Raw genomic sequence first — 24,918 nt, 5'->3', positions numbered from 1 at the left:
GAGGTTTGGGTGTGTGTTGGGGGGGGGGCTGCAGCTTGTCTCTGCAATTCATGTTACTACATATCACAGCGACTCCAGTGAACCTGAACAGCAGGCAGAGTCTGAAATACTGCACAAAAACAAACTATTATGTGATATTCATTATTTCTAATTATAATAAAACATAGCTGCAGGACAGCTTCATCCTCTTATGTGAACCTTTCTTGTTGCAAAGAGCTCAATATGATCCATTTGTGATTTTTACTTTCGTGTTTTCTTTGTGGAAATCGTTGTCACATTTTTCAGAATCTGAATATCTCATGTTGGAGTCAATCTCTGTAAATATAGCAATTACGCCACAGTTTGGGTCTTTTTATTCAGACACATAGCAGAGCCATTTAACCACACTGCACACCGCAGCTGTGTTTAGCACACAGTGCTGGCAGCTCACTGAAACCCCGAGAATGGTTAAGATAACAATTGATCACTGAATCTGTGCAGCAGCCTCTTGCTCGTGAATTCAAACATGTCGGGGTCTTGAGAGAGCAGTTTCAATAAGTCTTCCATTTCCTGTAAAAAACCACAGATGTGGGACCCTTTTAAAATGCGGCCGCCCCCTCAAAACTTACACCTCACGCTAACTAGGTGTCAATATTGCAAGACATTGTTCCATCTCAGGTCCGGAGGTGAGTTTCACATTGTATTTTTCCGTTAAAAGCTTCTCCACTGGCCTTCTGCTGTGAATTCCTAATGCAGCCTTTTTGGACACAAATGTATTTTGAAATGAGGAAACTTTTGACCTCACATGGGTGGGTGGAACAATGATTTGGTCTCACAGCTATGAGCTGAATGAGGAGTGATACAACACACCATCACTTCTTCCGTCTTTGATGTGTTCCACTTTCGGTTAAAGGACTCCAGTATGTTTTCCCCTAAAACTGAGCTGTAAACACCTTCCGTAAATCTGAATGATTTCCTTCACAGTTGTCCCATAGACTTCCTCCAACTGTCGTCGTCACCTGACGGCGGTTACTGTCGAGCTAAGCCGAGGAGCTCACGCCTGTGCTGTTGCATTGTTTATGAAACAACAGCTTTGTGTGAGACGATGTACCCTCACTGTATTTACGCTCTCACACAGAGGCAGTTTATGAGCCCTGCAAAGATTTATTAGCAAGCACGTAGTGTTATGTAGCATTTCACATGTGCCTGACCTCCACGGTCGGCTCTCAACCCCTGGCTCTGTCGCCTTGAAAGGTGTACACGCTTCCTGTTTTCTGTTGGTTTCCTGTTTTTGTTCTTACACAACCTGGACAGACGCGCTCGCTGGTTTTGTCTTTGATGTGGATATTGGCCAGATGAGTCGGATCACATCACCCCGCCTCGCTCAGTCGCCAAAGAACAAAGGCTTAATGTTTAATCTGTGGCACAATAGCAATGAAATAATGAATATTTCTTTGCATTTCATTGCTTTCGTTTTACATACTATTTTTACGATATCAGCGTATTTCACGTGTGTGTAAAAACACATTTCCCCTGTGGTCTCCATGTTGAACTTTGCTTCACACACTCACCTCTCTGACTCTTCACAGAGCCTAAAGATAGAAACACATCTCCATCTCACACCAGCAGACAGCACTAGTGCATTTATTGTCACATGCGAGTGTGTGTGTGTGTGTGTGTGTGTGTGTGTGTGTGTGTGTGTGTGTGTGTGTGTGTGTGTCCCCACCAGATATTAGTCTGGCCTTTGCTCATAAAGTCAGAGTGTAACCGTTATTATTAGGCCACCTTAAGGTTAGGTACAAACGCCATATCAGGCCTTTATTGACAATATCAACAGAGATTACCTTGTCTGATATTTTTGCAGTTCGCTCCAGAGGAACAAAGCCGCGCCGCCAGCAGGGAAAGGTTCATGAAATAATTACAAAATAATAACAATAGCTCACACATCAACTTGAGAAAAAAAAGCTTCCAGCTTGCTATTGTTTGCAGAGATTGTGTCGCTCTCCAGCCTCGCACATCCCTCCTTTCCTTTCTAACCTCGTTTTCAGCTCTTCCGCAACTTTGACAGTTCAGGGTTTTGTTGACAATATCAACAAGAGATTAGCTTGTCTAATATTTTTGTGTAATCCAGTTTGACATAATACAGCATGACCTGCTATGGAGGTAAAGTTTGTGAGAAAAAAAGCAGAATGATAACAAAAGATAAATGCTGAGATCGAAAATGTCTATCATCTTTACTTTTTTGTTTGTTTGTTTGTTTATTGTCAAGAACATAGTCAACAAAGATCCCACTAAAATTCACTTTTTAATTTATATCACTGAAGTTAAACTACTTTATTTTTATTTGTTTTTTTATTTTATTTGATTTTTATATTACTCAGCACTATCAAAACTAGGTACTAGCAAACCGACTTAAATGATATGATAATAAAGTGAAATGATCACCCATTTTAAACTACTATTTTCTTTGTTTGGTGATTATATTATAATAAAATGTATGTATTTTTACTATATTTACAATGCCATAACTAAATATTACACTAAATAATTCTTGCATTTTGACACTGAATGCACAGGGCATATAGCTCTCCACCTTTAGTGTGCAGAAAAATAGAGCCTTTCCATTTTTTAAGGCTTTCGTAAATATTTATTAGTGTAAATGATTGCCATAATTTGGTCATTAAAGCGTTCAGGATGTAAATTATTACCTAATTAATTATAGAAAAAAATGTTTTTGCATTATAGTGCTTGTCTAATAATTAAGTCATATAGTTTGCCATTTGAATAGCTATGTCCAACCTTTTAGGCTTTTTAATTTGTAAATTCTGTTATCAATTCATAGCATATGTAATAAGTAAGAAAAAGGCTTGAGACACCTATTGCACATGCAAAATATATATATTTATATATTTTTTAAAATACCCTTATATGAAAAACGGATGTTTTGATGCTTAGAGGGATCCATAAAATATTTTGTGTACATCCTACGTGCATTTTAAGTTCCCTTTAGTTAATTTAGTTAATGTATTTATGTCAGAAGTGACTGTAGGTCAAACAGTTCAACTTAATATTTGCTGTTTTCGACCAAAGCACTAATATTTTGTAAAATTAAAACTATTTCTTGGGCAAAACAAAATTTAAAAAAAAAATTAAGGGGTGTGTGTGTGTGTGTGTGTGTGTGTGTGTGTGTGTGTGTGTGTGTGTGTGTGTGTGTGAGAGAGAGAGTATGAGTGTGTGTTTGTGTGTGCGTGCGTGCGCGCGAGCATCTGTGTGTTACCCGGTAATAAATGCAGGACCGCCTCACTCTAATCAAGCTGATTAAAAATTCCTGCGCGCACAGCCGGAAATCGCACCACCGTTCCTCCTCGCTGTGTGTGTGTGTGTGTGTGTGTGTGTGTGTGTGTGTGTGTATGTGTGTGTGTGTGTGTGCGTGCATGCATGCATGTGTGTTTATGTGTGGTTTCTGTCCACTTTCTTCACTTTCATTTGGACTTTTCGGCCTGAGATGAAATCATGTGTTGATTTTTTTATTATCACTATTATTATAAGGGGATTATACCTCTCTCATCCACACACTCTCCACCCACACACGCACACACTTACACACACATACATCCCCCTCCTATCTTCTATTTTTTTTTCTCCTACATTTTTTTACCCCCCTCCACCACGCCATTTGAAATGAGGAGGAGAAAGGGAAAGCACAAGGAGAAGCAGCGGCAGCACCAGCAGCGAGGAGAGGAGAGGGGGGAGTGATGAGTCAATACAACTAATAATTTAATGGGGACAGAGAGGGAGAGACGGAGTGAGAGGGGGAGAGACAGAGAGGGAGATAGAAAGAAAGAGGAGCTCCGTCCGGACGCCAATCCCCAACCAACAGGACACCTCCTACTATTACTATCGCAGCTCTTATGCATCCACAGCAAGCCTTATTTACGCTCGACATCGGAAAGTAAACGGCACTTTTTGACCCCCCTCTCCGCTTGTTTTATTTGGCGAACCTGTTCCGGCTGTCCGCATATCGTCTCCACATCGCCTCGATAGCAAGACTGTCGGTTATTATTATTATTTCTCTGTCTCCCAGTGTGTCCAATCCAGCTCAAGCCCCGACGTCAAGCTATTTTTTCCCCGTGAACATACACACGGAGGGTTTATCAGGTCTCGGCGGCGGTTATTATCATTACAACTGTGTCCGAGGTGCTTTTGGTTTCCACCGGCGGCTGCTAACTGTGCTGCGCGGCTGCTGCCTGCCGATATTCGGATGTTGTGGTGCGAACTAAAGCAGACTTCACTTGTAAGCGATGGACGCGGCTAACCGCTCACTTTGCGCTAAACGTCGCCGGCTCTAACGGTCTCGGTTGCCGTTTGTTTTTTTTTTTCCTCCCACTTGGACGGTATGAGCTAACGGACAGCACGGACACACACATAAACCCGCTCACCAATGTTCGCCTATCGCGGTCCATCTCGACCTCGTCGTCTCGCGCACAGACCCGGGTTGTTGTTTTCTCGCGCCGCCTGCCAGTCGAAAAAGAGCAGGAGAAAGCGTCTTTTTAAACATTAATTTTTGGTCTTGCTGTCATGCACACGTAAAAAGAGAGAGAGAGAGAGAGATACAAACACAGGAGCAGGACTTCTTTTTTTGGGGGGGTGTCTTTTTTTTTCTTTTCTACCCTGGCCAAACTTGAAGAAGACGTGTTTTCCAGGCGGTGTTATATGCTCCCCAGTGCTGAAGTGCTGCGTTTCAGGTTGGTTTGGAAGATTTTGCAACTTCTCCCTTAACTCACACCTCTTTTTTTTAATGTGTCCATTTAAACTCCTGGTTTTGTGTGTGTGTGTTTTAAGGTCATTTAAAAATCCTGACCTGGATCTAGACTGTGTCCGGGTCTGGATTCCTTTGGCCCCCTTATTTGTTGGGGAATTAGTTGCCTCATTGCATGTTATGAATGGAGGAGTTCATGATCTTTTGCGTGGGGGTGGATGATTTTGCCCTTTTTGCTCTTTTGACAAGAGCATTCCAGTTCATGTTCATCAACCTGCATGCATAATCACGCTTCATTACTTTTCTGTTGCAGTTTTATACGTTAAAACGTTGTTCATTAAGCCAGATCGAATCTTAAAGTTGACCCGAGGAGTTGGGATAAGGTGTGATTTGTCAGCCTCAGTAAATAGCTTTGTGTCTGAGAAGCACCTGTGGTTAAAGCTCCGTCTCTCCTTCCTCTCCGTCTCCTATTTAACTTTTGATGATTGTCCTCATGAGTCAGCAACTGTCTGTTTTCAAGTTTCCAGAAGCTCCCCTCAATCCAGAGTTGTAAACGTACTGCTTTCCATGAACGTGCTTTTGCAGCTTGCAATGTCTAAAAACAAAGTTCTCACCTGTAAAGTCATGTAACTGTACGCCTGTCACAGCAAAACGACGTTGCGGCCTTTCGCCTCCCTTCCCTTCCCTTCTGAGCTGCGTCATGAATGTGAAGCCACACGAAGTGACTCAGAAACCGAATTACGTTAGTTTCCACTCTGCGTGCGTCGCGGCTGAACCTTGTTCCTTGAACTGCACTGTACTCATTCAAGTGGAATCTCCCAGCAAATTAATGTGTTTGCACTAAAACCGGGGCTTGTTTGCCCCCTCTCGCATGGGAATCTCTAGTGGGACACCCATACATAATACATGTGTTGAAAAATGGGAACATTACAGCGGCACGAAAACGTCACCGTGGCCCAAGTCATCATAACTGAAGCGAATTGACAGTTATTGCCGTAATGGGTCTGTTCTCAGAGGTTTCAATTACCTAAAGAACTTTTTTTTTTGCCCTGTAAAAACATCCTCGTGTCAGTGATATCTACACAAAAGATTTTGTGCTTCTTACTCCCCTCGTGTCACATTTCAGCTGCTGCTTTTATGCCGTGCACATATCTCCGCTGACAGCTGAATCATTCTGTGTGTGTGTCCCCAGGTGATAGTGAGCAGAGGTGCTGAGCATGATGGACCATCTCAGCGAGACGTGTTTGGGCAAGGAGAACTCTGACCTGGTCAACAGCATGGCAGAGGCCAAGGCCCCGCCGGCCAAGCTGCCCCGGCTGGAGCAGAACGGCAGCCCCCTGGGCCGGGCCAGGCTGGGCAGCACCGGGGCAAAACTCGCCGGGGTCCCGTACAAACCCACCGGACACCTGCTGAAGACCTGCCACAAGAGAGGTAGGAGGGACAGTGTGTGTGTGTGTGTGTGTGTGTGTGTGTGTGTGTGTGTGTGCGGGGGCCGGACTAGCACTGGAACGATTAGTTGATTAATGGTTTAGTGGATCAAGAGAAAATTAATCCACAATGATTTTGTTTGATTTAATATTTGTCACGCAGTGGATTTGCTGCGTTCAGCATCGCAAATGTGAAGATTTACTGATTATCTCCATTCGATATGATTGTAAATTTTAGGGTTTTGTGTCGTTAATTGGACAAAACAGTCAATTTGAAGACCTCACCTTAGATTCTGTGAATTTAGTGGGACACCTCTCACTGTTTTTGATTTAGCTGAAGCAATTAATCGGTACATTTATAAGCAGTTCGACACATTTGTAAAGCAAAAAATTGAAACATTTTGCTTCTCAAATTTGAGGATTTTCTGCTTTTTTTTTTGTCTTATGTGACTGAAAACTGAATAATTTGGGGTTTGCACCGTTAGACTGACAAAACAATCAATTATGAGACTTCACCTTAGATCTTGGGATATTTGTTAGGGGCACCTCTCACTATTTGTGATAGAGCTGAAACAATTAGCAGATGAACTAATTAGTAGATTGAGTCGTTTTTCAAACAAACATAGCAAGAATTTGCATCTCAAATGTGAGATTGGTGCTTTGTCTTACTTGACCGAAAACTAAGTAATTCAGGGTTTTAACTGTTAGTTGGACAAAACACAAACATGGGGAACTTTATTTTCTCTATATTCTGACATTTTTTAGCCTGTTTATCTATTAATCAAAAAAATAATCGGCAGATGAAAATAATCATTAGGTGCAGCCCTAATTTCTGCCATACTCCTCACTAAATGATAGTTTTAGTTTGAAATAATAACAAAAATAATTATTTGTTAGTTGGTACAAACTAATTATGAAACAAATTCAACTTTGTACGTTCACTTGTGCATCAGTAAGAGAAGAATCAAGCTTGTAAATACAGGAAAGCTATTTAAATGCAGTTTAAATAGCCCCCCGCCCACACACACCACCTTCCACCCACCATTACCCCCCGCATGCTCTCCAAAACTCTTAAACCTTTTTACAATGCGTCTTCAGTCATCCCGGCGCACACACCCGCACCGCACACACTCCCACTTATTTGCCCAGACAATAGCTAATAGAAGAGCACTGTGAGAATTATTCCTGTGTCGTGCTGCAGAGCGCTGTGTCACTGCTCCCCTCTCCAACCGCAGCCCTCCTGCTCCGACATTTGTTTATTAAGGGAAAGTTTCAGTCCTTTAAGAGCCATTCTTGTTTAAAGGGAGCCCTTTCGTTTGAGATTATGACATAGCTTTTTAATATAACTGGTGTCGTCTCGTGAAAAACACGGCGGGCAGAGCTTTCCAAAATATGAACCTTTTTATGATTATGTTTTGTGGTGGGGTTTTTTTTTGTTTTTTTACTGGGTTGGAAATGAGTTTAAAACCTGCAGGTTTCGGAGTTGTAATAGCGGTTGGCAGCTAAGGCTCGTCTGTTTGTTTGTTTGGCTGGTTTGGTTCTCTTTGGGCAAGAGGGACTCAGGAACTCTTGGAATGCGGCTGTGTGAGTGTCCTCGGATGGGCCGTTTCTCTTATTTGCTCCTTTAATCTACGTGTCGCCCTCCAGCTGAGAGAGCCTAATTTTTCACCTCCATCATCTCTGCTTCCCTTGGCCTCCTACGACGTTTGTTCCTCCAAGCCTCCTCATTGCTCTCCCCTCCTCTCCTCTTCCTCTTTTCTTCTTGGGCAAAGGGTGAAGCGGCCGAGGGAGGCGGGCGGTCCGCCGCGGAGGCTTCGCAGAGGGCCCACAGTGGGCATTGTGTCCGAGCCCGAAACAATATTTACCGCAGCCCTCTCTGGGCTCCCTGGAAACAAAGCCAGTATTGATCCCCCAAATGAACCTACACAGCAGTCTTTATTGTTAGATCTTTATCTATTAAAATCAGGGGAGGAGAAAAGCAGCTCTTTCAGCACATTCCCTGGCATCTGTCGGCTTATTGATTGTTTTGCCAGAGCTGCGTGCATCTTCTGGAATGCCTGGGATTGGAAAATATTCGAATGTGAATCATTTTTAATCGGCAATGACAATAAATGTACAGCACTGCGTTGAGGTGATAGTAGAGTGGAGACATGCTGAGAAAGTAGGGCAACAGGCCACCTCACACACAGCGTACAGTGAGCTATTTACTCTTCATCAACACTTTGACAGAATTTCGATTTTTCTGCTGTTTTTATTCAAACTGAGACTTCAAAAGGCCAAGTCGTCCCCGCGCACTTAAACTTCCTTAAATTTCAGGGATGTTATTTTAGGGAAAAAAATGGCATATTGGGTGATATTTGCACAGTGGGTCTCTTGAACATTCGGCAGTCTTTGGACAAGGATTGCTCATTCCACCTAACAGCAGAGCCACTGTTGACACAGACTAGTAAACCTCAGGGCGCAGAGGTGGTGCGGGATTTGAAGCACTGCATCATGGGAAGATGATTTTAGGTTGGCAGGCAGAAGGAGAGGACGATGTGATCCCAGAACCTCAATAGTGAATAAACAGTTAATTATGCCAAAAGGAGCAGCCAGAAGAAAATGTTGGCATTGTGTGTTTCTGCAAACCACAAATAGGATACATTTGCACGTTTTGTGTCAATGTTTCTAAAGTGAGCAGACTTTGTCGTGTTGAGGTGGAGGGAAAGGCCTGCCAAGCTGCAGACCACTGTTCAAGACTAACAAGCAACACAACCAGTTGTGATTCAGTGAGTCCATGCTGTGTTTCCAGTATCTTTTTAGACACAAAAAGTGGTTGTTTAACCAAAATATTGCTCCTTTGCTGCTGGGATAGTGGCACAAAAAGCGGTTGTTTTTTGCCAAGACATTGCAGCTTTTCTGGCTGGGATTGTGCCCTTTAAAACTTTTTTTTCTCTTCTAAATGCATGTCCATCCCTTTGTATCATTCTGTGTCCTCTCTCTATATTCGGAGGTTTTCGCGGGCCTGTGAAAGCAGCACAGGCGCAGTTCTTTTTATCCTCAGCGGCAGTTTGGGACTCTTGGGGTGGATAATTGATCTGTCGATTTGTTCATTGCTGATTATATTAGATCAATGGATGACAAGAGCAGAAGCTGCAGGTGAAAGCAAACTTTTAGACCCAGCAGAATAAATGGTTAAGTTTCACTTTCACTGAGCCTGACATTATGCTGCTCCATCTGTGCCCAGAGTACACTCTGGGCATAGATGCTACGAGAGGTTGGTTAAATGAATAACCGCATAATATGTATATTTCAGCGGTGCTCCTAATGAATGGTCCAACTCCAAGAATAGAAATCTATTTGTTGCACCAGATGTTGTAATTTGAAAGTGTGTGAAACCCTGGCGACCAAAAAACAACAAAAGCGAGTCATTGTTGTGTTCTAAGTAGGTTTTTAGGCACCAAATATAAGTGTTTTGTAGCAACCGGCCACTGTTTTCAGCAGCTTTTTTGGCACAAAAAGCGTTTGTTTTTTACCAAGACAAAGCAGCTTTTCTGCCAGAATTGTGACCTCCAAACTGGGTATTTAAAACTAAAACATGATCATTTCCCAACCATAACCAAGTGGTTTCTGTTCCTACACAAAGACATTAACCACAGCTTTACTAAACGTAAACTTTCAATGCACCCCCTACATAACAACGAGCAAATTTAATGCAACCATGGTTTGCAGAAATGTAAGATACCAACATTTTTTCTGACAAGTTAGTTAAAAGGAGACAGAGGAGTGAAAGGATTTTTGTGGCTGCTTCATGTTTGCTCACACTGAGCTCACACTGTGATAATTTGTTCTGTAATATATATATGAGCTTATTAAACTCACTCAACCCATAGTGCAACAGCTCTGTAACATTATGTCATCATCTTAAAATGAGGAAGATGAACCTAAGCTTGCAGGAAGGAATCCTCCAACAGTTGATAAAAAAAGCCACTTAAAATGGGATTACAGATGGAAAAACCACCTTTGAAAAACTTAGCGAGAAGATCATGGAGATTACATGACAAAAGAGAGAATTTCTATATAAAAAGACTCAATTCAGCCTCTGAAATTGTGCAGGTTATTGTGCACTTAAGGAATGTTTGATTCCCCCGATGATGTGAGAGTTTGGCATTGAGTCAAAGAGGTGAGGGTTTAGATAGAAATTGCCCCATAAAAGATGAAAAATGCCTTGATGGTCCAAACTCGTCCGTTAGTTAATTTCTGTGCAGAACTTCCACTCAGCAGCAATCTAATCACTCACTCATAATCCCTTGACACTCACCCTCAGTGTAACTTAATCGTCAGCGCTAAATATTCATCTCGTCCCTCCGCAAACACACCGAATACTGAAGGTCAAAGTTTGCATGTGAAGAAATGTGAACCCTTTTCATTTCTTACTTGCGTCTCTGTGTCTCGATGTCCTCAGGCAACATGCTGCCTGTGTTCTGCGTGGTCGAGCACTACGAGAATCCCATGGATTTTGACAGCAAGGAGGAGCACGCCGAGTTCGTCCTGGTGCGCAAGGACATGCTCTTCAACCAGCTCATCGAGATGGCCCTGCTGTCGCTGGGCTACTCCCACAGCTCAGCGGCCCAGGCCAAAGGTAACGTCACTCATTGACTCTCATCACCATCTCTTCATTTCCTTCTCTGTTCTGCCTCTTTTTTCTCTTGTTTTATCTCTCTAATGCTCATTAACGTCTTCTCTACAGCGTTTTCTGACATGCTGTTACTTCTGCACGCACTCAAACACACACTCTTTTATGCCTCGCTCACACACACACGCACACACACTCTGTGACCATAATAGCCTACCGCCAGCAGATCTGAAGCCACAGTAACACATCCTGACACTGATCCCAGACAGGAGATGCTCAAGTCTCGCAGGGGTCACACACATACACACAAACACACACACATTCCCACACAGATGTATGCTTGTTCACACAGGGTCTAAATGCACATGCTTCCACACATACACACACTCATACTGTATATATTTATATACACATACACTCAGTGACTCAGTGGGTGGGAGGGGCAGGTGGAGGAAAGGGTCTGCTAATTGCACTTGAGCACACGCAGGCCGAGGGTGGCTGTTTCAAGGTGCCTCTTAGCATGCTCTTTTATTATAGCCTGTCCATCACACTTACGCATACACACACACACACACACACACACACACCCCCTAGTCCACCTCTCCCATAAGCTCACTTCCTGCTGTGTGGGCTGCCTCTTTTTTAAGGCAGTCCCAAGAGAAATTCAAACATGGATATTGTGATTTTAGTAACAAATAAAGTATATGAAGAGTTTTTATGGCACTAAAATGCCTTTGGAGTGGCTACATGTGACTTTATGCACACTGTGCATGTTAAAATAAACCTATCCTTTATAGTTATGCACAGTTTCCAAAAGCATCAGTTCTGTTTGGCGAGTACACCTCAGAAGGCTATCTACCACACTGGCGAGTGAATGTTTATACCAAAATAGTCATGTAATTGATTATTATGCAGAGAGTTAGGCTTGGGCGGTATGTAATGTTTCATACCTTCTTAAATTGAAATTTCACCGGGGTATATGGTATATGATGGTATTGATGTTTTTTTGTGCTTATGTGTCCACGTTTACCCATATTCACATGTGCGTGCATGTGTGCATCATGCAGGTATGATTCAGGTGGGGAAGTGGAACCCCGTCCCCCTGTCATACGTGACAGACGCACCGGACGCTACGGTGGCTGACATGCTGCAGGACGTCTACCACGTGGTCACGCTTAAGATCCAGCTGCACAGGTAAGAAACACACACACGCACACACACATTTCTCTTTACAGTACCAGAAACTAACACCAATCCAAAATGTGTGTAGGTGTTCATACAACTATTTTTTTTTACCTGCCCACCGCCCACAAAAGTGCAGTGTCTTAACCTGCAACACATGAACACATGCTTTAATACACATAGAGGAATCAGCTATTAGTCCCTGCTTCCAACACACATAGCATGTCTTGTATGCCCAGAGGCAGGTGCCAATCTGCCGATGCCCTCTGCATTTTTGATACTGAGAATAGCTCTATTACTCACACACACACACACACAACAGACTGACCTTTCCCAGGAAATGTGAAAAACCCATTTGAATACTGAAAACCTGTCCTAATGGTGCTAAAGAAACACAGAGATCGGTTTATTCGGCAGTTTAAGTGTTAAGCGATGGGAACACTGATACCACGCTAACAATTAAGCTTCACTGTAATGAGTGATCTAGTAGATTTGTCTCCAGTAGCTGCTCTGCCTTAAACTGGTAAGTGATGTTAACTAATGAGCAGATAGCTCGGGCATTTTTTTTGCATCGGAGAAAGTGATGTATGGTAGCAACAGTTTTTGAAACCAAGCACCACTTTAGCTCTTTTCATAAAAATTAATCAAATGAATGTAGTGGGCAACTGGAGACTGCGCACGGCTAAAAATGACTCTGCAGCAGCAGATGAATGCACGGTTGTTCACCTGAAATAGTTCCATAAATAAACCTCGCTGCAGTGGCTATTTCAGGTGAAATATATTTGATATACAGTACATATTGTGAATCTATATCACATATCATGAAAAAAAACAAAAACAGCGTACACTCCTGCTAGCTGTCTTGTGCCATCACTCACCATATTGTATGCTAAATGCTGCTCTGTAGGAGTGAGGATTGGTTGTATTTATACACACGAGCATTTATAGACATGGACGCAAACAGGCATCATATGTGCTCATAGGCACACACACACACACACACACACACACACACACACACACACAGCCGAGTAGCACTGGTGTGGAGGCTTGTGCCAGCTGCTGTTCGACTCTTCCTCTACCTCTCTCTCTCCTCTCTCCTTCTGTGTTTCCCCCCCACCGCCATCGTCACCACCCACCTTCCCCGGCGAAGCACTCACACACACACACACAGTGACTGATGTGTTCACGTCCACCAGCCAGAATACAGAAGGTTGTGTTTATTTCCGGCGTGCTAGCCTTGAATGCATGGATAGCTGTCTTTCTCCACTTCCCTCTTTTCCCTGTCTCCTTCTCTCCTCTTGTTCACTTCCATCCTCCCCAGAGGCTTCTGTAGCTGCTGGAGCAGTTTAAGGTGTTCTGGAAAATCCATTGTTTGTGTGTGTGAGCGAGTGTGTGTTTTCTCACAAGCAGATGTTAGCCTCGACCGCTTGCACGCATCCCCTTTTCTCTGTTCCCGCTCTCTCCCGGTTATCTATGTGCTCGCTTCCAAACACAGCAGCTGACAGATTTATGGACACACGCACACAATGTCTCATGCACTTGTACACTCATCACCCGGCGCTCAATCGCTCATCCTTCTCACTCGTCAAAGTGTCAAGGCAGGTTTCACGAAAAGTAATTCGGCGATACATGCAAACATATGTCTCGCACAGTGTTTATCCAGAGCGAACTGGGCGCTCAGTGCAGTTTCTCCGCACTCCCACCCACCATGTGAATATATTTCTTGTTTTCAAAAAAACCCAGAAATCAGAGTGTTCTCAGGTAGAGCCGAATCCCCGCGGCACACGACTCCAGCACCAGCTAACGTCAAAGCCAATCTATTTGATATATAAATCTATTTTGATTTTGCTGCATATTGTTGTCAGTATTGTTATTGTTTTGTATTTGTTTCCCCCCCTTTTTCTCTCCCCACCCCAACATCCCTTCACCCCCTCCTCCTCCTCCTCCCCCCTGCCCCGACTGCCGCAGAAATCTAGCCAGTAACACCTTAAATTGTTTCGCCGAGCACAACGAGCCAGGAAGGTAGAAGTAACACGAAATAATAGTCGCCACATGCAGCTGATGTATAATTCATGCATCAATCCAGCAGATGTGTTGTATAAAGTAATTAACTAATCAGAACAATCAGGAGAGAGAGAGGGAGAGAGAGAGAGAGGGAGAATATGAAAGAGGGAGAGAGAGAGCGAGGCAGGCAGAGAGAGGGAGAGACAGAGCAATCTCCAGATGCATCTGCTTGATGCGCCAAATGAAATCTGTCTGTCTTGGAGGGGCGCTTGCAGCAGAAAAAAAAAAAAGAGCGGGAGCCCGTGTGTTCAGCTCTCTTTCTCTCTGGTTTCCTCTCTCTGTCTCTACCGCTCCGTCTATCTGATTGTTCCAGTGATTTGGCCATTTCATCAATAAATAGAGCATTTTAAACAGGCTTGGACTGATACTACAACCCTGTTTTAAACCTCCGTTTTGGGCAAAATGATTTGTTTCCAAATTTGATTTGTGGACTTACAGACAATTTTAGTAATCTTTTAATCGCTGAAGTTAGGATGTTGCTGCTTTTCTCTGATTTATGTTATTCTACTTTAAATGTATTTGAACTTATGACTGTTGGTCAGACAAAATTAAGCAATGTTAAGGCGTCTGTTGGGGCTCTGATAACTTCTCGTGATCTTTCTTTCACTGTTTTCTGACAAGGATTGAATAATTGATTCAACAGATTAATCAAAATGAAAATAATCTGGCCTTGATGTTTTTATACATTATTTGATTATGTAATTTGTGTACCATTTTCAGTGGCTGTTAGGGTCAGGCCAGATTGAGTTAAAAGCTTTTTTGAGTGATGTTGGACGAGGGAGTGTTGCAGTCTGGTTTTAAGGATGCTTCAGGATAACTTCTCTAAGTTGCCTCTCACACACACACACACACACACACACACACACGCCTCAATAGTTGTTTGTAGGGATGCACCGATTGTGAAATTCTACGTTGATAATGATGTTTAAAACAACAATTTGTCCAGGGATGATACTAATGTTTTTATATGGTCGTTTATTGTGTTTTTCTTGCTATTCCTCCTTTTGTGCAAGGGAAACAAAAAAATCTACAATACAAAAAAATACTGTAACATTTTTAAAGTAATTAAGCAATTCGTTATACTACCTCTGAATGAGCAAAAAAATAAATAATACGAATTATTTTAACACTTTGAATAGAATTTTCTATTCTCTTTAAAAAAAATCTCCTTCAATACCTTTTTACAATATATAATATCTCATAATTCTCTCTTATATCTGTTATATATTGCTGTGACAACATCAAATTTCTCCTTCCAACAACAGTATAGAAGTTTTTCGTCAAAAACTAAATTTTATAAGATTACACTTGAACACATCATGAAAACATTATAATTTGCCTTCACTTTATCCTACTTTTTACTAACCAGAGCTTGTACGCATCTTAATGTAACTCAGTGCAAACTCAGCAGTTAGCTCCAACCTCCTGCTGCTAACAGCTAACATTAACAAGCTCTCCTCTCGACGATGTCAACACAGATTCGTGTTTACATGGACATAAATAACTTGTTTATGAGGCTTATCCTGATCATATTTGGGATTTGGTGTTTACATGAGCACAGAGAAATCAGGTTATTCACATTCCATGTATACACCCAGTTTCTTTCAGAGTACTTCAACTGGCATATTTCTCATAAATGGAATATGCTGTTAGAACGCTCAAACACATACATGGAATACTCCAAAAACTCGATCATAAATGTGTTATTCATGTCCGTGTAAACACACTAAATGTAGCATTATAAGGGAAATAACAGGGTATATTCTTAGAAGCGACAACAGTAGGTTTACTGCGACCCTGAAGGCGTCCCAGGGAAGATCTCTGTTCGTCCAAAACATGCTTCTGTTTTCCCCGTGATGCTAGCTGCTACTGGGAAGGTTTCCATTGACTCTCAAATTACACAAATTGAAATTGCGAAGGTAAAATACGCCTAATGGAAACACGTCAATGTTGAAAAAACTCCCATTTATAGCGAAAAAGTTTTTATGCTCGCATGTGGTGGTATTTCGATTCAAACAAGCCATATTTTGCAAAACTGCAATGGAAACACTTTTCTTGCTTTTTTAAGGTCACGTGATGCTATGGTTATGTGCTTGTCGGTAGGAACTGGCTCCCATGATGCAGCAGGCGCTATAGGAGGTGTTATTGCATCACAGAACTCTTTAAAAGTTGAGCAAATCATCCCAAAGTTTTGAGTTCACAATTTCACAGAGAAATTGTGGACTATCACCGCCCAGAAATCCCTCATACATAGCCGCTCCCACGTGTAAGGACCTTGCCTTGCTATTATCGCTGGCATAAAACACTGACGTCACCTTGGATTGGAAATAATGACGGCTAGTGCCATAGAATAAACCTGCTAATGATTTGAACATCCATCGCCATGCTTCTTGGAAAGTTATCGCGAGAGCAGAAGTGGTAGACCATCACTCAGTGGAAACAAAGTCATCTTGCATTTGTGTTTTATCAGTACTTCGAAAATATTGCTTACGTTTTGTGTAAATCTGTATTGGAAACCTGCCTAGTGAGATCTCAGAGCCCATTTGCCAAACAGTCATTGTATTCTTCTTGTACCTGCCCGTTGTGGCTGTTAGTCATGAGCCTTTCTTTTTCGGCTTGGCAGAATTGACATGATGACAGAAAAACATTGTCCGCTGCCATTAATGAATGCAATTTTATTTGCTGATAGTCTATTCAACAGTACGAATATCAGCCAATACCGACGTTCAGCCAATAAATCGGTGCATTCCTAGTTGTTTGGGTTAAACTTATTTCCAGATTGCAAGATTGGTGTAATAACCCATTTTCTCCATGTATCAGGGGGATAGTCCAACCCTTACTATCAGATTAAAGCATTTTGATATTGTGTTGCTGAATTTGTGGCTTGTGTATTTTATCATTTAATTCAAGATACCATCAGGGCTGCTGGCTTTCCTCTCTATCTTTGTCTCTCTTCCATCTGAATTGTTTCTCATGCTCTCTCCTCACCCCTCCTCTCCCTCTACATCCCTGTCTACCCCCTCCCCCCCCTCTCCTCTCCCTATTTTTCCTCCCCTGTCCCCCCCTACACCCCCGTGTGTCTCTCCTCTCTCTCTGTCTCCGCAGTTGTCCTAAGCTGGAGGACCTGCCGCCCGAGCAATGGAGCCACTCTACAGTAAGAAACGCCCTCAAGGAGTTACTCAAAGACATGAATCAGAGCTCTCTGGCTAAAGAATGTCCCTTATCACAGGTGCTGAAGCCCAGTCTGCTTATTTAAAAAAAAAAAAAAAAGATTAACGCCCAACCCCCCTCCTGCTACCATACTGCACAAAAACAAACACCCCTATCTCCATCATCACTGTATTTTATCCTTTACTTATCAAATGCCCTGAGTTTGATCAAGTGGGAAAGAGAATCGGCATAGAAAATCCAAATCAATGGCTATTGTCATTTGTTTGCTGCATGATTTTTTTATTTTTTTGTTTGTTTCTTTTACCGCCCCCGACACACACACACACACACACATACACACACACACACACATGCAACGGCAGCCAAAAAGCAGAGGTGTTGTTGAACGTATGGTTATTGTTAGATAAACATTGGCCCGAACCCAGAACGATCTGGATTGTTTTTGTTCTTTTTCTCATTTAGTTACATTTCGTCGTATCAGGCTGGGTGTACTGCATGTGCGTTCACATGTCAGGTGTTAGATTCTGTGTTTTTTTGTCGGCTGGGAGGTTGGATAGAAAGCACTGGCGCAGATATTGTATTAACAGGCAGTGTAGTCAGTATATCATGGAGGCAGCTCTGGAGTGAATGGAATGAAACGGCAGTATATCTCTCACAAGGGCCAATAATGTGTGTGTGTGTGTGTGTCTCAGTGTGTGTGTGTGTGTGTGTGAGTGTGGGAGATATGTGTGCTTTTTGTGTATTCGCCCGAGTGTGTTTTTGAAATATATATCAACGTACGGTTATGAGAAAGTGTTATTTGTGTTTTGCATGCGTGTGTGTATTTAGATCCAAGCGTGTGCGTAGGTGCCTTCAGTATGAAGCCAGCTCTCCTCCCAGGCCACCGTATGGTCACCTGGAGACCCTCATTTGCGCTGTGTGTGTGTGTGTGTGTGCATGTGTGTGTGTGTCAGCGGCTGCTCTCAGTGTGTGTGTTTGTGTGTTTAGCCGGGCATGAGCAGTGCGCTGATGATGTAAAGAGTCCCTGGGTGGCGTTCAGGCGGAGCCCAGCCCGGTCTGGTAATCACCCTGTTTACGGTCCATATGTGAAGACGGCTCAGAAGAGAGCACACGCTAGCTCAGAGGATGTAACACATAGGCTCACACACACACTCTCTCTCTTCCTCAGACACACATTCGCTATTTTCAAATACGCACCAGTCTCAAATTAAACTGGAGATTGTTTTAGCTTTCCAGTGAGGATGAAAGACGGTCCTGAAAATATCTTGAACAGAATCTGTTTCTTTCTGTCATGTATGTGTTTTAACAGCCAATTTGTTGCTGAATTCAGATCTAAATGGCATTAAATGGTCTTACATTTTACTGTCAAGCAGAAAATATTGCCAGCCACTGTAGAGTGGTGGTTGCTTCAGTCACTGCACAAAACTCGCAGTAATTTTTACTCTTCTGTTCTCATTTACTACGTTAACATGCACACGAAAGACAATATTCCTACTCAGTCATTTAAATGGTTAATAAAAATGAATATTCCACTAATATTCCTGTTAAATTGCAGCCCTGCATACTCCAAATAACGTGCCCTAATATGTCATTTTTTGTGCCAAAATAGAGAAAAGTGGAACAGCTTGTGCCATTTCTCGTCATTGCATCAAAATGGGATTTTTTTTTTTGTGGTCCCAGGTGTCCTCGGGTTGTTGTTAAAGTCATGAAATTTCCCAATGTTATTTTCCAGGCCTGGATATGGAATTAGTTAACATTTTTGAAAAATTGGGAAAGTCATACATTTTGTTGTGTGTAATGAAATTGTTACAGTAATCTCCCGTGGATAACTGTACTTGCAATTTAACATGGCGGCAAATATATTTTCTGTAGCTGTCTAAGTAGCTGAGCTTGTAGCACGTTTTGTTTATTGTTACGTACGTTTCTTCATTTTCTCTGCGCGTTCTGGCCCCTTGATTTATGCCAACTAGCTGAAATTATGTTTGGATAGAGTTGTAATCTGATGTTTGAAAAATGCCAGGCAAGCAGGGCTCGAATCTTTTTTGTCTGTGTTATGGGCCCTTGAAAAGTCATGGAAAGGTTTGGAAACTGTGAACTGTGCAAACACAGCTTCCCACTGTCTCAAAAAGGACAGCGCAAAAATATTTATGATCATCCCAAAACCTGTTGATAACATAGTCTTTCATAATGTTTAAATTAGGTGTGTTTCTCCTCCAACCAGAATTGTGAGCTCTTCTTGTGGGCGTCATTCTCTTCCCCTCAGCCTTGTAAACTGTTGTCTTACCTGTTTGTGTACAGCACATTCATGACAACACATGGAGCTGACTGTAAACAGGCAAGAGGCCCTGTGTCACAAACTGCAGTATAAGCCTCAATTGAAACGCACAATCTGATCCAACAAACCCCAGACTTTTACCCGGGAGCCCGCTGTTTGCTTCCCGAATGAATGTTGAGCCAAACTAGGATGTTTTTTTTGCAAAACATAACCACATGCTTGTGTTGCACAAGGAAAAAGCATAAATATGAGGTATTTTATAGACGTATGTTTATTTTGAAAAGGACTCTATGCATCCAACGAGCAGAAACTGTATATTTTTTGTGAAAACAGAAGTGTATTTTGAAACAAAACAGTGCATAAACAAGCGTAAATTGACACACCTTCCTGGAAAGTCAACAGCGGACAAAGGAGGACACCTTGGGTGTAATATGTAAACGTGAACAGCACAGACAAAGTGGCGATACTTGATGAGTTGAAATGAGAATGTGTTGTACATGTATCCAAATTATGCTCCTAAAACCCGGATAATATCGACATATCCCAAATCCAAGACAGAATTATCTGTCAGCATGACCTGTATTAAATTCAGAACGCTGTCATTTTTGGACAAATAGTAGGATATGACTGTGCATGTAAATGTAGTCCAGATATCACATATAAATCATATCTTTATTGTTTCTCAACAAAATGTAAGCCTCGATTTTTAAAACTTAATTAACATTTATTAGATTTTGGCTGGTCCTTAATTTATTTATTAATTCTATTTCTAGTTTCAGGCAAAAAAATACTACTAATCCAGTTTTATGTATAATTTAAAGGGAAACTGGCAGCCTTGCCATGCAGTGCCTCCATACCCTGATGGTCTACATGTCTCTGCCTTGTTCAAACATGGCTGCCATGATGGCGTTTGACATCTGTTACTCAGTGGGGTTTCCTGTGGCCTGCTACACCCATAGAGCGGCGGTTTGTTCCTCCTAAACCCAACTGGTTTACTGCTCTGGTTGTCACAAACTAGGGATGTCCCCATGTTGCCTCGATACATGGACTCCCTGCCATGTGAGTGATGATGTCACCATGTAGTCTGAGGAGAAGGTGAGAGGGCGGGGAGCATTTGGCCCCCTCCTCTGAGGTTGTCTAAAAAAAGTAAAATGAGTGGGAGGAGAAAGGGGCGTTACAGAAGGGAACAGATGATTGGCATCTTTTCAGGATTAGCGTTTCCGTGATATTCTGCTGCGTAATCCCGGACCAAAAAGAGAGGTTAACAGATGAGAGAATCACAGCAAGTGAGTGAAAGAGAATTAGCCCACCTCTGAACAGAGCGCTGAAGAGGGAGGGGGAGGAGGGCTGGTAGAGCGGGGAGGGGAGGGCGGCAGGGGGTTATTTTGTGAAATGCTGCTTTTGTCCGGCATCTTGTCAAACATTTAGTTTGATTCTTTTGTTGCGGGGAGTCATGCTTTGTGCGTTCGGGCTACAAATGGCACGAGGAAACTCCGGCCGAGAAAATGTATTCACTCATGTCCATTTTCATTCCTCTACACTTGTGTGAAACAGCTTTAAAAAGTCAAATCTTGGAGAATCGTCATCCAAATACAGGGCTTATATGGTCATGAAAAACCTGGAACAGTCATGGAATAGCAATTTTCGGGCCTGGAAAAGTTTTGGAAAAGTCTTGGAATTTTGTTTCACAAACTTGTGTAATAACACTCAACGTGTTCAAGGTCTCTGAGATATTTGAAAATCCAACAAGCGTTTGTTTGTGAAGTTTCGGGCTGTGATAAATGGTGTAATTTTGGTGATTTTCAAGAATTATTTTCTTTTAAATCACCTAAAATGTTTAAAGAAAAAATACTATGTCATTTTTTATAGAAATAAAAATCGCCAAATATTTTTCTTTAAAAGTCACCAAAAAAATCTTTAAAAATAAAAAAAAGTCAAAATTTCTACTTAACTAAAATTTTAAAGACAAAAAAATCTGCAAAAATGTTTAAAGAAAACAAAACACGGGCATTCAATTCAATTCAATTCAATTCATTAAAAAATCTTACAGAAAAAAAATCGCCACAATTTTTCATGTTTAGCTTTGAGCCCTTTGAGGTCCCTCCACAGTGCAAAAAAATTATTTGGCATGCCTCCCCACACCACCCCCTCCCCTCATAAAAAATGAACAGTCCCTAAGTTATATTTTAACATCAATTTTTAATCCTGTTCTGAATTAATTGGTTTTTTTTAATATTATATATTTTAAAAAGCCATTACACAGTAATACAAAAAGAACCAATAATGGGTATCGATGGTCGTTTCAGAGAATGTATGACCTTTAAAATTTGCCTCAACTTCATGGGAAAGTAATGGCCGTTTATTAGTAAAAATGTGTATCAGCGCTGTGAATAAAACTTGTCGTGATTCCATTTCAATCAGCCAATCAGGCTTATTATTTTTCTCTGAGGTTGCTACCAAGCTTAGCAACCCCCTTTGCCCATGTTCACAGAAACTATGGCAACAAACGAGATCCCCTCCCCACCTCACCCCACTCTTTCCCATTGCCACCACCTCTTCTTGCCCACCCCCTGCTCACTCTCACTGGGCGGCCCCTGATGCACCAGCTGCTGCGTTGCGTAGCAGCAAATAGTCATCAAAATGCCATCTTTGCAGGCCTTCACCACCTCGGCAGCCATAGGCGCAACCTGCTTGCCAGTGTACTTGTGTGCATGTGTGCATGTGTATATGTGTGTGTGTTCGGCTGAAGGGAGCATGGGGGGTGGGGGGGTCATCCCAGTTGAGGTGGATATGTGCCATAATTGAGCTGTGTTAGATGTTGGCGAGAGACAAGGCGCAGTGTTGCAAATGGGATGTGCTTTTTCCCCAGCTGATTCAAGACATCAGGCTAAGTTGGAATGTGTGTGTGCATTTGTGTGTTTAATTGTGTACGTGCATGTGTGTTAATCTGCGTGTGTGCATTTGTGTAACTGTGCCATGTGTGTGTGTCTGCAGGGGTTGTACTTTGTGTGTGTTTGCATTTGCCAGTGTGTGCACCACACTCTAACGCTGGCAGCTGGGTGCCCACAGTACCTGCCTGCTGCACCGCTATTCTCTCTCTCACAGACACACACACACATGCACACACACCACACACGCACACACATGCCCCCTCTCTCTTCCTGTCTCCCATGATGGGGAGTGGAGTAGATGTTGGGGACCGATAGTAGCCCAGTGCCACTTCCTGGTCTTGCTGATAAGCTCTCTGTGCTGCAGATGGCTATCACTTAAAGGACCCACACACACGCTCATGCACACACAAACACAGTGGCACGCACACACACACAGAGCCAAGCTACCTGTTGACAAGCCCTAGCACAGCCCTCCTGCTGGCACCACAGTGGCAGCAGAGGCTCTGGTTATCTGCTTGATTTCACTTAGTGCGTATGCGCGTGTGTGTGACGGAGCAGTGGGGAGAGCAGGAGAGAGAGGCAGAATAGGTGTGTGTGTGTATTGTTTCGTTCACACATCCACGCGGGGCCCCCTGTGAGAGGTAGAGTGATGTATTGAGGGAGAGGGCTGATTAATGAGGAGCGTTTATTAGAACATCTGTGTCAAAGATGGCGGAGAAAGAGGGAGCGAGAGAGACAGAGAGAAAGACGGGAAGAGAGAGAGAAAGGCACACCGTCTTCTGCAGGTCTCCTGTTTGTTGCCTGGAGCCGCTTTAGCCCAGATATACTGTAAATAAAACATGGCAGGCTAGAGGAGAGGAGTTCATTATCCCACTGACTTAAAGGAGAACTCTTCTTACTTTAAATGTTTTTTACATGGATCTCTGGCTGGGGAGTTGACTACCAGAACCAGGTTGAACTGGATTGTGTGGTTTGCTGCTCTCACAATCGTCAGTAAATCAACAACAAAACCATTCCAGGCTTATGCTTATCATAAGAAATAAACAGAAATTATCATTTAAACACCATAGAAGGGTGCAGTTGCTGTTTCCCGATGCCAATATTGCATAAATTTCAAAAGAAGGAGCCACTTCATGCATAAATGTATGACCCATTAAAAGGCCAATTCTGACTTCCTCACCCTAACCTGAACTCTATCAGGCCTCTCATTGAATGAAGGCTTTTCACTGGATCTATTAAAGACTGCTTTGTTATACCATGCAAGTCCAAATGCAGACCTCTTCACCCTCCGTTTTTTTCTTCGTCATGTCGGCACGCTGCACCACAGCATGGTTTGCACAAATTTACACCCAGCTGCTAAGTGAATGTAACAAAGTGCAAATACATCTGACACGATGCGGTACGAGCTGGGTGACAGTCTTGTCAATTACAGATACATGTAAGTGAGCTCTTCCTCAAAATTTAATTGCTGTTGCCTCCTCTTATTTGCATTATTGCGCCAAGATGGCTTTTAGCACAGTCTATAGAGTAGTCTTTTTTTTTTTATTAATAGCCCAACACAGAAGTTAGAGTCAACCTGGTTCACTCGGCCAGAAGCCTTTGGGATTTTTCCATTGCATTTTGGATTATTGCAGAAATAAAGCGTTTGTGGCAAACAAAAGTTTATGAAACTTACTAGAGGTGGAAGTCACTTCTTTCATCATGATACAATATATAAATTCTTTGGAGAACAATGCAGTTTTTTTGATCCAATTCATTTTAGGACCCTGCAATGGATATGAACCAATACCAGTACATATCATCAATGTTTTGGTATTTTTTTTTTTTCAGAGCTGCTTACCATTATCTGCCCGGTGCTAGCCCACTAGCAATGATTGAATGTTTAGGAAAGAGGCGTGCTTGGGTGGAAATGGTGACCCAGATGTGGCATGGGAATTACAGAATGAAAAAGTATCTCAAAATGACGCTATGTATCGATATTTTCACTTTGCATTGATAATATTGGCCTGTTGATCATTGAGTCAACATATTGATCCAATCGATGCATATTTATACCCCTAATACTTCCATATTTTGTTCAGCAACGTTACAAACGAACTACGCTACAGCCACAAAATTTTGACATTGCCACCATAACAAGGCCATAAAGCCGTGTTCAGTTCTGTAGTCGTCATTTAGCCACTTGTTAGCAACTGTCCTTTTAAAGACACATAAAAGCTTTAAAATTCAGAAGTGTAAGTGACATGTTCTATGTCATAGAACAAAACGTGAAAGCCTCTTAAGCTTTTGTTAACCACAGACCCTATTGAAGGCATCTAACCAAAAACCTATTTTAAAAAACCATTCACTTCAAGACCAGGAAACCAGAGGTGCTAAAATGCTATCATTTAGCACCACTCACTCCAAACCGACCTAAAAATCTATTGAGGTCAAGACTAGGGAACCAGTGCAAGAAAGCTAACTTTTTATGCAGTTTTAAGGCTCCTTTTTGCAGCACTCTGTCTTTAAGAGCTCCTCTTTAACGAACTCTTACATGTGTTATCGGCCACAAA

The 24,918-nt window shown here is 42.3% G+C and overlaps 1 protein-coding gene across 9 annotated transcripts in view; it reads left to right on the top strand.

Annotated features, from left to right (window-relative positions):
• LOC121945623 (DNA-binding protein SATB1) overlaps window positions 1-24,918 on the top strand; it is a 74,779-nt gene that overhangs the window by 8,018 nt on the left and 41,843 nt on the right. For 4 of the 9 annotated variants that reach the window (XM_042489905.1, XM_042489904.1, XM_042489901.1 and 1 more), the window contains exons 2-6: window positions 5,931-6,169; window positions 10,610-10,786; window positions 11,848-11,974; window positions 13,934-13,987; window positions 17,135-17,258. In XM_042489905.1, coding sequence (XP_042345839.1) covers window positions 5,956-6,169; window positions 10,610-10,786; window positions 11,848-11,974; window positions 13,934-13,987; window positions 17,135-17,258 — 696 coding nt within the window. In that variant the 5' untranslated portion in view covers window positions 5,931-5,955. Of the gene's footprint in view, window positions 1-4,633; window positions 4,725-5,930; window positions 6,170-10,609; window positions 10,787-11,847; window positions 11,975-13,933; window positions 13,988-17,134; window positions 17,259-24,918 lie in introns of those variants that run through there. The other 5 variants (XM_042489908.1, XM_042489902.1, XM_042489900.1 and 2 more) reach the window with 4 other exon arrangements.

This window comes from Plectropomus leopardus, chromosome 7, assembly GCF_008729295.1.
Source record: "Plectropomus leopardus isolate mb chromosome 7, YSFRI_Pleo_2.0, whole genome shotgun sequence".
Lineage (NCBI taxonomy): Eukaryota > Metazoa > Chordata > Actinopteri > Perciformes > Serranidae > Plectropomus > Plectropomus leopardus.
The sequence above is the reverse complement of the archived record's forward strand: the minus strand, read 5'-3'. Positions and strand labels throughout refer to the sequence as shown.